The sequence below is a fragment of the Emydura macquarii genome, unplaced genomic scaffold (genome assembly GCF_026122565.2).
Source record: "Emydura macquarii macquarii isolate MOO-44397 ecotype Brisbane River unplaced genomic scaffold, CSIRO-AGI_Emac_v2 contig_2502, whole genome shotgun sequence".
Classification (NCBI taxonomy): Eukaryota; Metazoa; Chordata; order Testudines; family Chelidae; genus Emydura; species Emydura macquarii.
Window position 1 is genome coordinate 9,757 of NW_027132639.1, and position 18,742 is coordinate 28,498.

Here is an 18,742-nt window from a genome sequence, read left to right on the forward strand (position 1 = left end):
GAGTCAGCACTGGGAGGGAGTAATGGAAAAGTTGTCAGGAAGGATGCAGAGGTGAAAGTGGTATTTGCCTTGACTCTCCTGCCCAGGGCAGGTGTTAGTCATTAATCATTTAATTGCCTCCAAGTTTTGGCATAAATGTATGTTTTGGATCTCCCTCCATTGTTTTTAGAAAAAATTCAGACGATTCTTTTGGACTTCTTCTGGGATGGCCATCACTGGCTGAGGTGGAGGATTTTGTATCTGCTCATTGTGGAAGAGGGTCAGGGTCTCATTGATCTTTTGAGCAGAATCACTACTTTTCTATTACAGGCTCTGGAGCAGTTGGATGGGTCTATTCCTTGGAGGCAATTGACCTTTACTTTTCTTTGGTGGGTAGTGGTCATGGGTTTTGATTGGGAACATTCTTTGCTGGACCCTGGATACCTCAATTTTGAGATGTGGCTGGGTTTTTATCAGGTTTTTTAGCACTTGGAGGTTTTCTTAAGCTGAGGCCAAGAATAGGTGGCTAGAGTTCCCAGCACTGCTTGTTGAACCCCTTGTTTATGACCCTTCAGTGATGATTCCTTGTCTTGTTTCTAAGAGTCTTTTCTCTTCACTTACTGCAGCAGGCGTAACTAAATGAGTTCCTTTAATTGATTTTTCCCCCCCTAATTTTGCCTAGGCCATGGCAGATCTCATTGCTGCTAAGTTTGGTCTTCATCCTGTTCCCTGGAATTCTCATTTTCTTTTAGTTGGAGGTGAGATCAGCCCTCCCGAGAGGCAGCATTGCCCCTTTCAGCAAGCCATCCCTGATTATACTACAGTTTCTGTTTCCTTGCCTGTTGCTCCCGTTGTGGATTAAGATATTGATAAGCCAGGCAATTTGCTTACCCTTCAGTGAGTCTTACAAATGTACTTTTAATAGGTTAGGCCATAAATCATTATATATGATTATGGTAAAGGTTCATCATTTTCAAATGCTTATTGATAGTCCTATCTGAGTGTGGAGAAGACGGCTCCTGGTGGAGAAGACGGCTCTGTCTATCCAGCCTGGTGACCTGTATCCAAGCCTCTGACTGCAAAGCATGTGGGTGATCTCCAATGGAAAATTCTTCACGGGGCTATTGTCATGCATCATGTGACTCTGAATGTGTCCAGGTTGTGCCCTGTGACATGGGGGAGACTGTTTTTCATATGTTGCTTACTTGTTCCAGGTTACACCTATTATGTGCTTTTCTTAGGGTATCTTTTGGTTATAGTCCCTTGATTTTTCTCATAGTGAGTTTACGTTTAAACTGTGAAGTATAGGTTCGCAAATAGATCTGTAATATATCTTGTGAACATCACTTTGAGTCAAGCAAAGACGGTGATTTTGAAAAACAGACAATGTGAAGTATCTCGTCCTGGGCTTGCCAATGTGCTTCATTTTTACTGTGTATTTGATTTTTGGTAGATTTATGCCTTCATTTGGAATTTAGATATTCCATTTGGACACAGTTTGGATCAATTTATTCAGTGGTGGGCTATTGGAAAAACACTTAGTAGTTTTAGGGACAAGCAATTATTTTTGAATTTGTCATGTTTTTCTTGATTTTTACTGTTTTATGTACTAATTTTATTTAAAGTGTTTTAAAAGCCAAAATCTCTCTTTCTCTACTCAGGAGACTTGGATTGAGCTTCCTGGCTGAGATGCTGTTGTTTCCTCCAATGTTATCTGGCAGCCCAAATTGAGCCGCAACTTCTTTCCCAGTGGGGTCTGTGCTGGAGATTTAAAACTTCTTCTGTGCTTAGCCAAGGTGAGGAATGTCTCCTGTCGGAACAAGCCCCTTAGGGCAGCCTTACGCTCTGCCAACGCCGACTCCTGAGCCAGAGACCTCAAGGAAAGTGCTGAGGATGGGCAGCAGAGTGACTCTGTACAAACAGCCCTTCCTCATCTCTCATTAGTAGTTGCAGGAGCCGATCCAGCCATAAGGAAGCAAATGGCCTAGGAATGGAATTGTCCAAACTAGAATGGAAGGGAGAGGGGACAAGGGAAAGGAGATTGAGGGTGAAAGGGGCAATGAGAAAAGTGAGTGGGGAGAGAGATTCCCCACTCTCTAACCTATCCAGACAAAACTATTGCAGCATCCTCTGGGCAGATTCATTTTCCTGTGAACAAGGTGAGGAGCAGAGAGAGGAAAAGCCAGTTCCTGACTCTCCCGATTCCCCCTGCTGGGGTGTGAGCTGCCCTGAGAAGCAGGTCTAGGGGAATCTCCCAAAATGACTCCCATGATTCCGTTCTTTTCTAGCATTTGGTTCAGGAAGTTTTGTTACTGGGAGGATTGAAAAATGTCTCAATGGGTTTAATCCTGGTGGGAGGGGCCAGGTCAGTGCTGTAATAAAATGACCAAGCATTTTCCTGTAATGGCAGAGACTAGAATGTCTCTCTGCAGGGAAAGAGCCTGGGGAAGTTTTGAAGTGAGATTAAATAAAGCCTGATCAGAAATGTCGCCAATTGTTGCAAGGAGAGGAACAGTAAATATATAGACTAGATGGCCCTTGCGGTCCCTACGAACCCTATGATTCTATGGTGGTGGGAGCTCTTTCTCCCCTCACCTTGATGCCTATTGGCTGCTCTGAGTTGGATGGGAGGTCTGTGTGCTGACTCTGTGCCTCCCAGAGCTTCCTTTTGAGTTGCCCTGCTCCCCCGTGAATAGTGGGGTTGTCTCTAGGGCGGCAGATGCTGAATGTTGGACTCTTGCTCTTTCAGGGACCGGTGACCTTCGAGGAGGTGGCTGTGTATTTCACCCGGGAAGAGTTGGCTCTGTTGGACCCCACTCACAGAGCTCTCTGCAGAGACGTCATGCAGGAGACCTATGAGGATCTGACTTCACTGGGTACGGATTCCTGTCCCCTTGGTTATTGTAATGGAAAATGAAGAGTTAAGTTTCACGATACCCCCACAATACAACCTCAACTCTGTCCTGTATCAGCAACACCCCAACATGCTAGACACATGTACTAGCACTCTACCCTCCCCTGTTAGAGAACATTTTGGGAACAGAGCACAGGAACAGTATAGCACAAAGTCTGACATAGAACTTTAGGATTGGAAGGGATCTCAAGTGGTCATCTAGTCCAGTCCCTTTCACTTACAGTAGGACCAAGCATTATCTAGGGCATCCCTGACTGGTGTTTGTGTAACCCTTTCTTAAAAATCTCCAATGATGGAGATTCCACAGCCTCCCTAGGCAATTTATTTCACTGCTTAACTACCCTGACAGTTAGGAAGTTTTTTCTAATATCCAACCTAAACCGCCCTTGCTGCAATTGAAGCCCATTGCTTCTTGTCCTATCCTCAGAGGTTAAGGAGAGCAATTTTTCTCCGTTCTCCTTCTAACGATCTGTTATGTTCTTGAAAACTATTATCATGTCCCCATTCAGTCTTCTCTTTTCTGGACTAAACAAACCCAATTTTTTAATCTTCCCTAGTATGCCATGTTTTCTAGACCTTTAATCATTTTTGTTGCTCTTCTCTGGACTTTATCTAATTTGTTTGCATCTTTCCTGAAATGTGGCACCCAGAACTGGACACAATACTCCAGTTGAGGCCTAATCAGTACAGAGTAGAGCAGAAGAATTACTTTTCCTGTCTTGCTTATGACATCCCTGCTAATACATTCCAGAATGATGTTTGCTTTTTTTGCAACAGTGTTACCCTGTTGACTCATATTTGGCTTGTGATCCACTATGACTCCCAGATCCCTTTCTGCAGTATTCCTTCCTAGGGAATCATTTTCCATTTTGTATGTGTGCAACTGATTGTTCCTTCCTAAGTGGAGTACTTTGTATTCATCCTTGTTGAATTTCAGCCTATTTACTTCAGACCATTTCTCCAGTTAATCCAGATCATTTTGAATTTTAATTCTATCCTCCAAAACACTTGCAACCACTCCCAGCTTGGTATCATCTGCAAACTGCACAAGTGTACTCTCTCTGCCATTTATCTCAATCATTGATGAAGATATTGAACAGAACCAGACCCAGAACTGATCTCTGATGGACTCCACTCGATATTCCCTTCCAGCTTGACTGTAAACCTCTGATAACTACTCTCTGAGAATGGTTTTCCAATCAATTATGCACTCAGCTTATAGTAGCTCCATCGAGGTTGAATTTCTTAGTTTGTTTATGAGTTTGTTTCTAAGTTTATGTCTTGTTCATGCAAGACAGCATCAAAAGCCTTACTAAAGTCAAGGTTACCATATTTACCAATTCCTCCCCATCCACAAGGCTTGTTACGTATCAAATAAAAATATCAGATTGCTTTGACACGATTGTTCTTGACAAGTCTATGCTGACTTTAACTTATCACCTTATTATGTTCTAGGTGTTTGCAAATTGATTGCTTAAATATTTGCTCCGTTATCTTTCTGGCTACTGAAGTTAAGCTGACTGGTTTGTAATTTGTCGGGTTGTTTTTATTCCACTTTTTATAGATAGGCACTATATTTGCTCTTTTCCAGTCCTCTGAAATGTCTCCCATCTTCCATGACTTTTTGAAGATAATTCCTAATGGCTCAGATATCTCCTCAGTCAACTCCTTGAGTATTCTAGGATGTATTTCATCAGACCTTGGTGACATGAAGACATCTAACTTATCTAAGTAATTTTTAACTTGTTCTTATCCTATTTTAGCATCTGATCCTACCTCATTTTCACTGGCATTCACTATGTTAGAGTTCCAATCACTAGTTATTTTTTTGGCGAAAACTGAAACAAAAAAGTAATTTAACACTTCTGTCATTTCCACACTTTTCTGGTAATGACTCACCCTCTCTCATTGAATAACAGGCATCCCCTGTGTTTGCTCTTCCTCTTGCTTCTAGTGTATTTGTTGAATGTTTTCTCGTTATCCTTTGTGTCTCTAACTAGTTTAATCTCATTTTGTGCCTTGACCTTTCTAACTTTGTCCCTACATACTTGTGTTATTTGTTTATGTTCGTCCTTTGCAATTTGACCTCGTTTCCACTTTTTGTAGGACTCTTCTTTGAGTTTCAGATCATTGAAGATATCCTGGTTAAGCCAGGGTGGTCTCTTTCCATACTACTTATCTTTCCTATGCAGTGGGATAGTTTGCTCTTATGCCTTAATAATGTCTTCTCTTTGTTAAGGCAAAACTTGGGTTTAGGTCTGATGTTGTGAACAGAAGCTGCCTACATCTGGCCTGCACTAAGCCTGTTACACACACAAACCACCTCAGACCTGCAAAACATTAGCAACTCTTCACCCTCTACCAGAGGATTCCTTCTGACTCATATCTTTCACTTACCCTTCACTAAGCCCCGGAGACCACTGAAGTGTGTGCCACCAGACTGCTGACAATCCCCATGGCAAGAAGACATCATTGTGCACCTTTGCTGACACATCCTACAACACTCAGCACTGAAATCAGGCATACTTGGTCCCTCAAGGTTCTCATACACCTCTCTTCATACCACAGTCACAGCTCTGCCAAGCTGCTTCAAATAATCCTTCCGTTATTCAATTACAACTGTGGCTTTCACAGTCCACACAGCTGGAGAGCATACAGATAAATACAGGTCTTCCAGTCTATGGAATACAACACAGAGTGTTATATTCCTATAGATGTTCCTCATCTCCATTATAGATTCATGGATTTTTAAAGCCAGAAGGGACAATTAGATCATCTAGTCTGACCTCTTCTGTAACACGGGCTATAGAATTTCAGTCACTGTGATGCTGAGCTGAATACCTTTTGTATGACTAAATCATGTTCCAGAAAGGCATCCAGTCTTGACCTGAAGATTTCAAGAGATGGAGAATCCACCACTTCCCTTGGTAGTTTGTTAATTTTGCACCATCCTCTTTGAACTGTTCCCACTGGCTATTGCCAGCTCCAGGGCTGGGTCTGTGGGCAGAGTTAAGGTTGTGTTACAGGGATGGTGTGTACTTTGACTCTTCATTTCACGTTTTTCAGAGGTTTAAGTGTAGACCCTGTGCACACTGTGGACGGGCACGAGGCAGCACTGGGCAACCTTAACGCTGCATTCATGAAGATGATGGTCATTTAATTTCCATGATTATTTTAATGGACTTTTTTGGAGGGTGGTTGGGGGTCGTCATAACTGTGTACATTAGATCTTTTCCTGGCATAAGAAGGTCAGTTAGGGGTGTGATTTTTCACCTTCCTATCCAAAATATTTTTTTCTGGGAAAACTTTTCTGTGCAGACCAGGCCACAATCTGCCTACTGGCTTTAGAGCAATTTGATGTCAGGGCAAAACTTCCAAAGGAAATGACACAGAATGCAAGGAAGCTGTCAGTCATGAGGCTGAAACTGAAATATACGGTGTAGCTCAGACTCAGTGACCACAGCATGTCCGTTGGAGCTAACAGATTACTGTGAGAACAGATTGTTGGAACCCCTGTGGATCTTAGCAGAGCCTTAATCTTGCTTCATTCTATTTCTTCTACTCGTCAGTTTAGCTCATGCTAATCTGAAATCCCAATCTCTTCAATATTGTTTCTCCAGAAAGCCAGTAGGTGCTGTGTACTAGTGACTGAGATCATTCAGGGGACAATAAGCATCATACTTTGAGCCCGAGGGTGCAGAAAAGTGATATTTGTAAAGTGTGTGTGTGTGTGTGTGTGTGTGTGTGTGTGTGAGTGTGAGAGAGAGAGAGAGAGAGAGAGAGAGAACGAACACGAACTGTCTCGCAGGAACCTCTTCATTCAATATAGTCATCTCATATATGGACCACTAAGCATGACCCACATCCCCATGATGAGCAGTAAATTTCAAGATAATCTGAGTAGGAATGTGCATTTTAGAGTGATTAGAATGGTCCAACCTTTAAACAGAAACTAATGCTGAGCCTTAATGATAGCAGAGCTGCTGCAGGACTCAGCTTCCTCCTCACTTTGCTTTTTTATCCACTGCATATGAAGGAGTTTACTTCCGCTCTCCCAGAGAAGGAATTATGTAATGTAATAGAGTATAGAATCATAGAAGATGAGGGTTGGAAGGGACCTCAGGAGGTATCTAGTCCAACCTCTTGCTCAAGCAGGACCAAACCCAACTAAACCATCCCAGCCAGGGCTTTGTCAAGCTGCAGCTTAAAAACCTCTAAAGATGGAGATTCCACCACCTCCCTAGGTAACCCATTCCAGCACTTCCCCACCCTCCTAGGGAAAATTTTTTTCCTAATACCCAACCTAGACCTTCCCACACTGCAATTTCAGACCATTGCTCCTAGTTCTGTCATCTACTGCCATTGAGAACAGTCTAGCTCCATCCTCTCTGGAACACCCTTTCAGGAAGCTAAAGGCTGATATGAAATACCCACCCCTTCATTCTTCTCTTCTGCAGACTAAGCCTATGCTTAGTAATTTAAGGCTATGCAGTGTGGCATGAATACACTATCAAGAGTGGTCCATATATATGAATGGAGTGGCCTGGAGAGACCATGGGAAACCCAAGGACTGCACATTGACTGGACATTAACTTATAAGGCCTGGAAGCCAAGGGAAGTAGAACCTGGGAACCCAGCAATTTGGGCAAAGAGATTAGGTGTGAACAGACTGAGCTCTAAGGTTGATTATTGCCCAGTGCAGGGAGACTGAGACATGAAGTAGAGAAGGCTTTGGAAAAGCTGGGTGCATGATTCTGCTGACATGAACTTTGTGTTAAGTTTTGCTTTACTGGACTAACCATAGACTCCTCAAATATTATATTCCAGTTGTATAATAGATGTTGGCTTGTTCTGAAAATCTGTCTTGTGTTGCTGCAGCTACCTACTGGTTGCATCATACCCTGGAAAACATAAAGTCTGCAATGATTTGGACTAGCTGAAGGGTCATGATGAGGGGAAAAAAGCGTGCATCTGCCATAACACCGGTCTCAGAATGGTGGTGGGTGGGGCTCATGCTCGGAAAAAGCTAGGTATAGATTATAGCACATTAAAGGGGGCTGTGACATCTCTGTGCCTAGGGTAGCCACCTGAAAATACCACGGTCAAGGCAGGCTGCAAAAGGAGAGGAGATTTTCTCACCCCTGGTGGGTGACACTGAAGTCTGTCTTCCCAACAAGCCACAAACAGTGCTTCTGATTCCCCACACTGGTTATCAAGAAGCTAAAACAAAAATATACACAACCTCCTTTACTGCATTTCAGTCTCTCACTCTCAATCAGCCCCTAGCTCTAGTAAAGAGAGAAGTTATTTAAAACTCCATGCTCCTTACCAAAAAGGTTCTCCTGACCCCATATTATCAGATCAATATACGTTTCGATCTTCCCCAAAATATCACGGTGCCAGCCAATGCTTTAGTAACTAAACTAAAGGTTTATTATAAAAGGTAAGAAACAAACTATAAGAGAAACGTTAAATGATTTAAGCAATCCTATACATACAAATGATATGAAAGTCTGTATACATCATGTTTTCAGCATAATTGTGGAGTTTGCAAGCTTGTATTGTCCCTCTGATGTACATCCAGTACCTGGATGGGTTTCAGTCCTTTGATTCGCAGCTTCAGTTGTAGATGAGTTGATCCAGAGGTAGGTGAAGGCTGATGACTAAAGACTGACTGCTGACAAAATGGATGTGGTGCAGCTGCCTTTTATGTCCCTTGGCCTTTTCAGGCTGCTTGCAGAAATTTACAGAAATAAGATGGAGTCCAGGGTCATATGAGTAAGGCCTGATGACTCATCAGGTGTATCACTGGCTTCTCTCCCTGGGCTCATTGTACCTATGAGTTTCCTTAATGGGCCATTAAGCAGGCTAGTGCTGCAGCCATCCTCTCTGGGGTGTTGCCCAGAAACACAGCACAAGTTGAACTACAGATACATCAAACATATGCATAACTTCCAAAACAACTGACACATGCACATAAACAATATCATCATACTTAGCAAATTATAACCTTTCTAAAGGAACGTGACATGGCCTATCTCCTATGAATTGTTGTAATTTTGAAATATTGTGGTTACATAATATTATAAGTGGTCCCCTTAATCCAGACAGCATCATGGGGCAACCCAAAGAGATTGTATAAAAAACTGGGGAATATCACACCTTGTAAATCAAGGACACAGCCCTCTCATTGAATCCTTCCTCTGCCTGCCCTATCTCTAGGACATCAAACAAGATACTTATCTTCACTGTCAGGGCCCTTCACAGCCTAATCCCACCTTAGCTATCCTCTCTTTTTTCTGTGTTGAGATGCCAACTCTCACCTCCAAATAGCTGATGATCCTAGCCTCCATCACCGAGTTGTTAAATTTTCAAACAATTCCCTTTATGCCTTCCTTCATGCTGCTCACTGTGCTTGGGAGGAGCTCCCCATGCAGATCCAAAACTATCTCCTTAGCCTCCTTCCCATCCCTCCTTAAAACCCTTCTTTTGCATGATGCCTACAATGACATGACAACAGCTAGTGGCCAACATTGTCCCATTGTTTCCTTGTATTCTCCTATCTGTCTGTAACAGTCTGTCTCTTATCCTATTCTTGGATAATCAGCTCTTTTGGGGCAACTCTTTTGTTCTGTCTTTGTAGAATGTCCAGCACAATGGGCTCCTGGTCCATGACTGGGGCGATGAGTAATAGAAATAAATAATACTAATGTTATGTGTAATAGAAATAAATACTATTTAATAACAATGGGGTGGGTCAAGGCAGTGGGAGTGAGGGTATTAGGGAACTGGGGAGGGGGTAGGTGGTGATAGGCTAGGGAGATGAAGGTTTGGAGTGTAGAGATCCTGTGAGTTTGGAGAGCTGGGGGCAGTGGGAAGGGGTGGGGACGCTATGGAGTACGCGATGTAGGCAGTCTGGTGTCATGGGCCAATCTTCTTCCTGTCTTGTTTGTTTTTCTTTCAGCCCCCTATTAAACTAAAGCAAATTATTCACATAGTAAATATCCCAATATCCAGGTCATCATGCAGTATTAATCAATATTCCCCTCCTCCAGTGATGTCACAGTGGGTGGGAGGAATGGGACCAAGGGACATTTGGTGTGTGTGGGGTCAGTGGGAAATGAGGGGGTGATTTTGAAGATCTGGAGCTATAGGGGTATGACAGGGGGCAGAACCCCTGGGGTACCACCTGATAGCTGGGATACAACTGAGCTCTTCATCTGATCAGCTTGGGCTTCCTCTCCTGCTGTGACAGGCCACAAACCACTGGCAGGTATTCCACTTACACAGCCCTCCACAGGCAGGGACCACACCCAGCTTAGTTCAATGAATGCTTTCCAGCCTCTCTCAAACCAACAATAAAGAAAAACCAGCTGGCTCCTCAGCTCAGGACCCCAGGACCACACCGTCTATCATGGTCAAAAAGCCTGACCAGTGGAGATAACTATCCTGTCCACCCTTCCCTCAAAGTGGAAGGAATGTGCACTAGCTTTTGTTACTGATCAGTTTGTTTAAACATTTCACTAAAAGACATGCAGGTTAAGATAAAACATTAAACAAGTTTATTTACTACAGAAAATAGATTTTAAGTGATTATAAGTGGCAAATGTAAAAAGATTAAAGGTAGTTGTTATACGGTGTGTTGGTCACCGATGTTTATCAGTGTAGGCTGCGTGTGTGTGTCCCCGTGTAGATGCTGTCCCAGCTCTGCGCAGGTAACCGAGGCAGCTCTCACGATCGAATGAATCGACACGACCATGGATTTAGCTGAGCAACGAAGGCACCCAGGCCAGGTTTATTGCGTGCGGCACAATAAGAAGTGACCTACAGAGTATCTCTGGGTCAGTTTCGTATAGGCAGCATTACAATGGCCACGGCCCAACGGCGGGACTTTCCGTTATCCCCTAGACCGGACGCCGGTATTCCCTCTGACACCCTCTTTTATGCATTGTTACATACACTTTCGTTCTGCCCCCTTTGACGTAGGTAGTTGCCACCCTCTTGATGTAGTCTAATACCACCTTTTTCCGTTAATTGGCTGATTTGGGCAAAACAACTCCATGTATCATCTTTTGTCATTTCTATCCATCAAAGTGTCATTTTAGGGAGCTGGTTATCTCTTTGGTGTCAGGATGTCTTGGTGCCTTCTGCACCAGCTACATATTTTAGTAATATTTTGGCAATCTTGCAGTATCAGCACTTTCCTGTGCCAATTTCAGTTAACTTGAGTGACCCCTTATACTCCTGTTCACTCGGCTTTTTCCATTTAGGCCTTAGCTTGTTTTACAGGCCTTAAGCTCTCACTTCTTACTACAGCAGTTACCAAATTAAATAAACATCAGATCACAGTGTAAGTTCTACACACTAACTGGCTCTTGAATTAGCAACATCTCACCCTTGTTAGCTGGTACAAGTAGTTTCTTAAACACAGGCTGGGTAACCTACCCTGCTTGGGACTCCCCTTGCTACTTTCAGAGTCATTTTTCTTCCAGACAATCCTTCAGCTGTTCAGTTGAATGGGAGTGGATCCAAGTGATGATGTCCCACCCCTCTTTTATAGTCTGTTTCAGCTTGTTAGAACAGTCCATGGATGTGACGTGGCTGCTGCTTCCCATGGTCAATCAGCTCCACAACGAATGCGCTTCCTACAGCAAAGCCTTCATTGTAAAGAATTCCTGTTAGTGGAGTCTATTCTTGAATGGGTGAGAGAGAACCATTTGCGCTGTCTGGCCACTCCAGTGTTATGTCTGAAAGACTGTTTGTGAAAGTTTCCCACCTTGCAACATGTTCTACTAGCATTTACAACAAAGTTTCGTAACTTCACATACAATGGTGACACATACAATCTGACAAGATATTAATATTCAGCAGATCAAGACTTTTAAAATAGTACCAAACAAGGCATACTTCTCCAGAACATATAATTACATGACATTGGTGAATGTGGAGTTTCTGGGATGTTGTTTTCAGACACAGGGTGTCACAGGGGGATCCTAGCCTATTAACATAGAATCCCTGCCTCAGGTCCTATTGATGTAGATCCTGCATTCCATTTTTATTACAGTCCAGTTCACTTTATTTTACATACTTTTTTCCAATGTTGTTGTTTTCACTTTCTTCTCTCTCTGTTACTTAGTGCCTTCCCCCCAGCATACACATCTCTTCCCTACACTCTCTGACTCAGCCACCATTCCTAAAATGTTTTTTCTCACAGCGGCAAGACGCCCCTTCCCTGGCACACGTGCACTTTCTTGGTGATGTAATTGGTTGGTAGTGAAACTTCTGGGGACTCATCTATACTATAGATTCTATAGCATGCACAATACACGTCTTTCCTGCAGTCTCCTTGGATCTTTGAGTCAGTCCCTCCTAAAGTCACATGGCCTGATTTGTCATTTTCACATTCTCCTTTTCCAGAGGAATTAGAATTTGTTGTTTCTGAATTATCGGACCTAATTCTGCAGCCTTCATGACACCCTGAGGGATATTCATGCATCCTTCCACTGCACCTGACCTGCTAGATTCCCTATTTCCTCAGAATGTGATTCCTGAGATATAATAATCCTGACATACTGCCTTCTGGGACATGCTTGCTCCCTTCTGTTCTTTACTGTGATGAACCCCATGAGCCCATGGTCACCAGTTCCAGCTTCCTGTGACTCTCATTGTCTCTGGTTCTCTCTCAGTCAATAAGAAGCATTTCTAAGGAGATTTCCTCTCTCTCTGGATTTTTCACTTTCATACCTTGCTTGGGTTTTAGGAACCTCTTTGATGATGACTGTTTGGTTGTGTATGTTCTCAGCAAAGATGGGGTTAGTTAAGTCACTCAGAAGCAGAGAGTCTAGCTCCTCTGGGGAGCTGGCCCTGGATTTTACTGCCTTAAAATGGACAGGTTTAAAATAATAGACCTTTTCTTTGTCATAAATGTCCCATGAATTCATTTAATGTCACTTGTTTTCTTCCCCTAAACAGAGTTTCCAGATTCCGAACCTGATGTGATTTCCCAGCTGGAACAAGCGAAAGAGCTGTGGGTCCCAGAAATGCGGGTCTCAGAAGAAGGAGAGTTCCTGAGAAATATCTGCACAGGTGAAGAATCATTAAGCCTACTTGAAAACTGTCAGTAGCTGAAGAAAACAGCTGGGATTCCCTACAAAGACCTTGTGAGGTCTCTGAGTTCAGGATTGTCTCCAGCAGGTGCAATATCCTCAGAAAAGATATTGCTCATTGCTTCCTACACATCCTGGCTGACACTTGGCAGTAGCTCCCTCCCTTCATTCTCAGTGTTTGGATAGGATGTGGACGCAGAATTGATCCCCTCCTCTCTCCCTTATGGGGAAGAATTTGGGGGAATTCACTTCCTGATCCCTTCTCCCCCCATTTCACCACCATTTATTTTGGTTTCTACTCCTCTTTTCCATTCCTGTTTCTGAGATTTCTCTCTCTCCCAGCAGGTGATGGGATAGTGAATCAGAATGAAAAACAGAATCCTCCTCAGAAGGATGATGAGCAAGTGGAACTGCACAGAGTATTGTTGCGAAGATCTAAACGGAATGTGTCCAGGAGTCATGAGCAGCGAAAAAGTTATGAAAGTCAGCACAGGCCAGAGAGGCAGCAGGGAAACCAGCCAGAAGAGAAAGTGTACAAATCCATTAATAGTCAGGGAACTCACAAGGACTTCAAGAAAACCACAGTCCAGCACATAATCCTCACAGGAGAGAAAAAAAACACATGCCTTGAATGTGGGAAAAACTTCCATAGATGTGCAGACCTCATTAATCATGAAAGAATTCACACAGGAGAGAGACCCTATGAATGCAGTGAATGTAGGAAAAACTTCTCTGGCAGATCAACCCTTATTCAACATCAGAGAATCCACACAGGAGAGAGACCCTATAAATGCTGCGAGTGCGGGAAAAGCTTCACTGACAGCTCAGCCCTTATTCAACATCAGAGAATCCACACAGGGGAGAGACCCTATAAATGTTGTGAATGTGGGAAAAGCTTTACTCAGCGCTCAACTCTTATTACACATCAGAGACATCACACAGGAGAGAGACCCTATGAATGCTGTGAGTGCCAGAAAAACTTTAGTAATTGCTCAGCGCTTATTTATCATCAGCGAATCCACACAGGTGAGAGACCCTATGAGTGCTATGAGTGTGGGAAAAGCTTCACTGCAAACTCAACCCTTGTTACACATCAACGAATCCATACTGGGGAGAGACCCTATCAATGTTGTGAATGTGGGAAGAGCTTCACACAGCGTACAACTCTTACTACACATCAGAGAATCCACATAGGTGAGAGACCCTACATATGCTGTGAGTGTGGGAAAAGCTTCACTGACACCTCAACCCTTATTACACATCAGAGAATCCACACTGGGGAGCGACCGTATGAATGCTGTGAATGTGGAAAAAGCTTCACTCAGAGCTCAGCCCTTATTACACATCAGAGAATCCACACTGGGGAGAGACCCTATGAATGTTGTGAGTGTGGGAAAGGCTTCAGTCGAAGCTCAGCCCTTCTTTATCACCAGAGAATACACAAGGGAGAAGAACAGCATAGTAACCTTGTCTAGAGCTGACAAAAGCTTTTTTGTCTTTAATATTTTTTGCTAATTCCCACATAGCGAACACTAAGACTATTTGCACCATTTCCTTCACTGTGGTACCTCAACTCCCCCAGGTGAGTTGTCTGTTTTTTGCCTTCTGCATCTCCCCCTTCTTTGGAGTGAATTCCATGGTCCTTTCTGTCAACTTGATAGTCCTATGGATCATGGGAATTTGTGAGCCTCCTACAAGGAATGTTCATCTGCACCAGGTGGGGGAGAAATATGGGTGACCTCATCTAGCTATGGTTACTTCTAAAATTCCTTACTGATCCCAGATATGGTTGTCAGTTAGTTAGACCCTGAGTATTGGGTGAGAACCACCAGCCAGATACCTCTAAAAGTATATTCTGTAGTAACACAGAGCCTTCCCCATTTAGTGACCAATCTCTGGCCATTGGAGATATTAGCTAACAGCAGTCATAGATGGCAACCTTATAATGACATCCCCTCCATAAACTTATAAAACTCAACCTTGAAAGAAGTTAGGTTTTTTGCCCTCACAACTCCCCTTGACAGGCTGTTGCAGAACATCACTTCTCTGTGAGTTAGAAACCTTCATCTAATGTCAAGCTAAACTTGTTGATGACCAGTTTATATCTATTTGTTTTTGTGACAGCATTAGCCCTTAACTTAAATAACAAATAAGATGAGTTCTCCCTCCCATGCATTTATAGAGAACAATCATATATCCCCCACAGCCTTTATTTTCTTAGGCTAAACAAGCCAAGATCATCAAGGACAGGTCTACACTTAGAACACTGCACTGTCCATTAAAGCATTATAGTGCTTTTGGGATGCACCAATGTCGGAGTGAACCACAACTTTACTCAAGGGTTCACTGGTTGGAAATGGGGATGAAAAGAAAAGTAAGACATATAATAGGATTTTGTAATCTTTGAATATGTTAATATTAGCAATGAAAATGAAATTAAACATGCTGTTAATTATTAGAATAAGAGATTCATTATGTGATAATTCAAATCATACTGGAAATCATAATATGAATTTTTGTTAGAAATATAGGCAATTTGGTGAAATATAGGTGAAATTGGTTAGAAATGTAGGAAAAGCTTATTTGATGTAGTTTACCCCCTTTGGACGAAGGAGTTCTGAAGTATAATGTCACTCTAAAGATTGGAGTGGTGGGATATGTGTGAAAAATAACGTTGATGAGAATACAGACATAAGAAAATAAAAACAGCCATACTGGGTCAGACCAGTGTTCTGTCTTCCAACAGTGGCCAATGCCAGGTGCTTCAGAGGGAATGAACAGAACAGGTAATCATCAAGGGATCCATCGTCTGTCACCCATTCCCAGCTTCTGGCAAACAGAGGCTAGGGATACTTCAGAGCATGGTTTTGCATCCCTGCACATCCTGGCATTGATCGACCTATTCTCCATGAACTTATCTAGTTCTTTTTTTACCCTGTTATAACCTTGGCCTTCACAACATCCTCTGGTTGATTGAGTGTGGTGTGAAGAAATACTTCTTTTTGTTTGTTTTAAACCTGCTGCCTATTAAGTTCATTTGGTGACCCCCTAGTTCTTGTGTTCTGAGAGAGAGTAAATAACACTTCCTTATTTACTTTCTCCTCACCAGTCATAATTTTATAGACCTGCCTTAGTCGTCTCCTTTCTAAGCTGAAAAGTCCCAGTCTTATTAATCTCTCCTTGTATGGAATCATTTGTGTTGCCCTTTTTTGTATCTTTTCCAATTCCAATATATCTCTCTTGAGATGGGGTGAACAGATCTGCATGCAGTATTCAAGATGCGGTCATACCATGGATTAATACAGAGGCAATATGATATTTTCTGTCTTATCATGTTTCCCTTTCCAAATGATTCCCAACATTCTGAGTCCAACAGACCCGACATAGACTTCAGTTATTTCTATTTCAAATGGAATTTATTTTGATAAGTTTTTTTAAAATACATTTTTGTTAAGAGGAAAACTATTCAAGGAGACAAGTTTTCATGACATCAATGACAGGCTGCGCCAACATTCATTAGTCTTCCTGTACCTGGGAAAGTCTGCTACTGGGGGATGCTAGGCCAGCTACTTAATCATCTGGTTCCTCAACTGCAGCTATAGTTCCTACTATACATGAATCAACAGAGTAAGAGAGCTGGCGAGTTCCAACCCTTTATCATTTTAGTAGTTTATTGTTCCTTTTTCTAGCTTTTTCTTTCCCTTGTATAATCTGGGCTATGCCCCTGCCTTTCTGTTATATTAGGTTGTGACAGTGTGGCTCAATGAGTACATCTATGTTGAGCACCTGTAAAATCCACACTGGGAAGATGCCATAAAGAATAGTTCCCCAAATCTAAATGGCCCTAAAACTCTGCCCTATAAAATCATTGTGTGTGTGCTTTTCATTCTGTGAAAGCAGCCAGAGAAACTAAGCTATCAACCATAAACTTTTCTCAGAGAGTTGTTACATTTCTGATAAGGTCTATATCTGTGTTGGACTGAGAAGGAAAATGATTTAGTCACACAAGAGTGAAATCTGAGGAGGAAGCTTAAATTGGCTTTAACATTGTATCTTAAAAGTGAACAATCATTTCATTTCAGTATTTAAAATATTCATTGGTCTCAGTGTGGGTTGAAGTTCCTGGGTGAAGTTCTCTGATTGGGGTTTAAGACTAAATGGAGAGACTGAATTACTGTTCCAAGATTTATAAGAGTTGTTTATCTATTGTATTAATCTGATGATTAGGTTAAACCGATGACTTGATCCAAAGCAATATCACTGTTAACTCCTTGATTTACTGGTTTGACTTTAACTTGATAACTGTGTGTTCAGTCCATCATTAGTTGAGTTATGCTGATACATCACAAAGGCTAAAATGCTATGTTCTTGATTTTCTTTCTTTATAATAAAATATCTCAAAAGGAAACTGAGTCATATTTCCATCAATAAGCCATATAGGCCAGAATTGTAAAGAATCTGGATGGAGATAAGCCTAATCATCTCCCTGTAAATTAAGCCTTTGGTTCTCACAGGTGAGCAGCTTTACTGGGCTCTGATCTCAGCTCCAACTGATCCTCAGGGGACTCAAAGCACTGCAAGAGAAAATGAGCTCCCCCACCTATGCTTTTGGGAGTAGGGAATGGAGGTCAGTGTGGCTCAGTGAGGAGGCATCAGTAAGGTGGGTGTATGTCTTTGTAGGAGTTGGAGGTTGCTCTGCTGTCACTGTCATGGGAAGACCCAGTCTGCGCCCCACTCTGGCTTTCCCTAGGGTTGCACTTGGTCAGGACTGGATGAGATTGGGGGGTCTGGTTCTAAGGGCTGGAAATGGACTTGAAGAGGTTGTACTTTTCTGCAACTGTGGTGCAGGCAAAGTAAATGTATGTATGTTAAAGGGGCAAACTGGGGTGTTGCTAAGAGAACAGATAATTTAACTGTGTGTTTCCTTTTTTTCTGAAGATTGAGTTGCTCTGAATTTGAGGTTCTGCAAAGGGATGACATCCTACCAGGAAATCTTAACTCTGTGTTAACTAAGTTTTTTGCCCTTTAATTAACAGAAGGAGGCTGCCCACTTTGCCCTATCCACCCCTCATAGTTCCCATCTTTGACCCCAAAACTCCCTGCCCCCCTCAGCAGTTCATGCCTCTGTGGCCTTTCCATTCCTCACCTCTTTGCATTGGGATCAGGCTGCTTCCTCCTCCTGTGTCCACCTTGCCTGGGCACCCGCAGTGGGACCTAGAAGAGCATCAGAGAGAAAAGCCCCCTGTTCTTAGCATTGGTAGGTCTGTGCCACAGCTAACCCCTTACTCCAGCTGCTGGGAGGAATGATTGGAGGGAAAGTTCTGCCCAGCCCCTGCAGCCCTGAGATGAAATATGCTCCATCATTCTCCCTCACCAAAAGCCCTGCTCTGGGTCTGTTGCTCCATACTCCATCTGAAATTGTCAGGTTAGTGCTGAGTGGAAATGCAGTAAAAGCTCTGAATAAACCAGCCTGCACCCAAACAGCCCCTGTCTCTGATCCAGCCTTGCCTGGTGTTTGCTGGAGAAGTCAATACAATACAAAGCAAATCCAATACAGTGCTGTGTTAAATGTAAACTATTAAAAAAAAATAAAGGGAAAGTTTAAAAAAAAAAGATTTGACAAGCTAAGGAAACTGTTTCTTTGCTTGTCTCATTTAAATTAAGATGGTTAAAAGCAGTATTTTTCTTCTGCACAGTGAAGTTTCAAAGCTGTATTAAGTTACTGTTCAGTTGTAAACGTTTG

At 42.6% G+C, this 18,742-nt stretch overlaps 1 protein-coding gene across 1 annotated transcript; it reads left to right on the top strand.

The window, feature by feature from the left end:
- The first annotated feature begins 1,621 nt into the window (after window positions 1-1,621).
- Window positions 1,622-18,063, top strand: LOC137163286 (zinc finger protein 551-like). The gene is made up of 4 exons (XM_067563462.1): window positions 1,622-1,775; window positions 2,729-2,855; window positions 12,866-12,979; window positions 13,345-18,063. Exons 2-4 carry the CDS (start codon window positions 2,822-2,824, stop codon window positions 14,472-14,474), a joined length of 1,278 nt encoding a protein of 425 aa, XP_067419563.1. The 5' UTR covers window positions 1,622-1,775; window positions 2,729-2,821; the 3' UTR covers window positions 14,475-18,063.
- The last annotated feature ends 679 nt before the right edge of the window (window positions 18,064-18,742 follow it).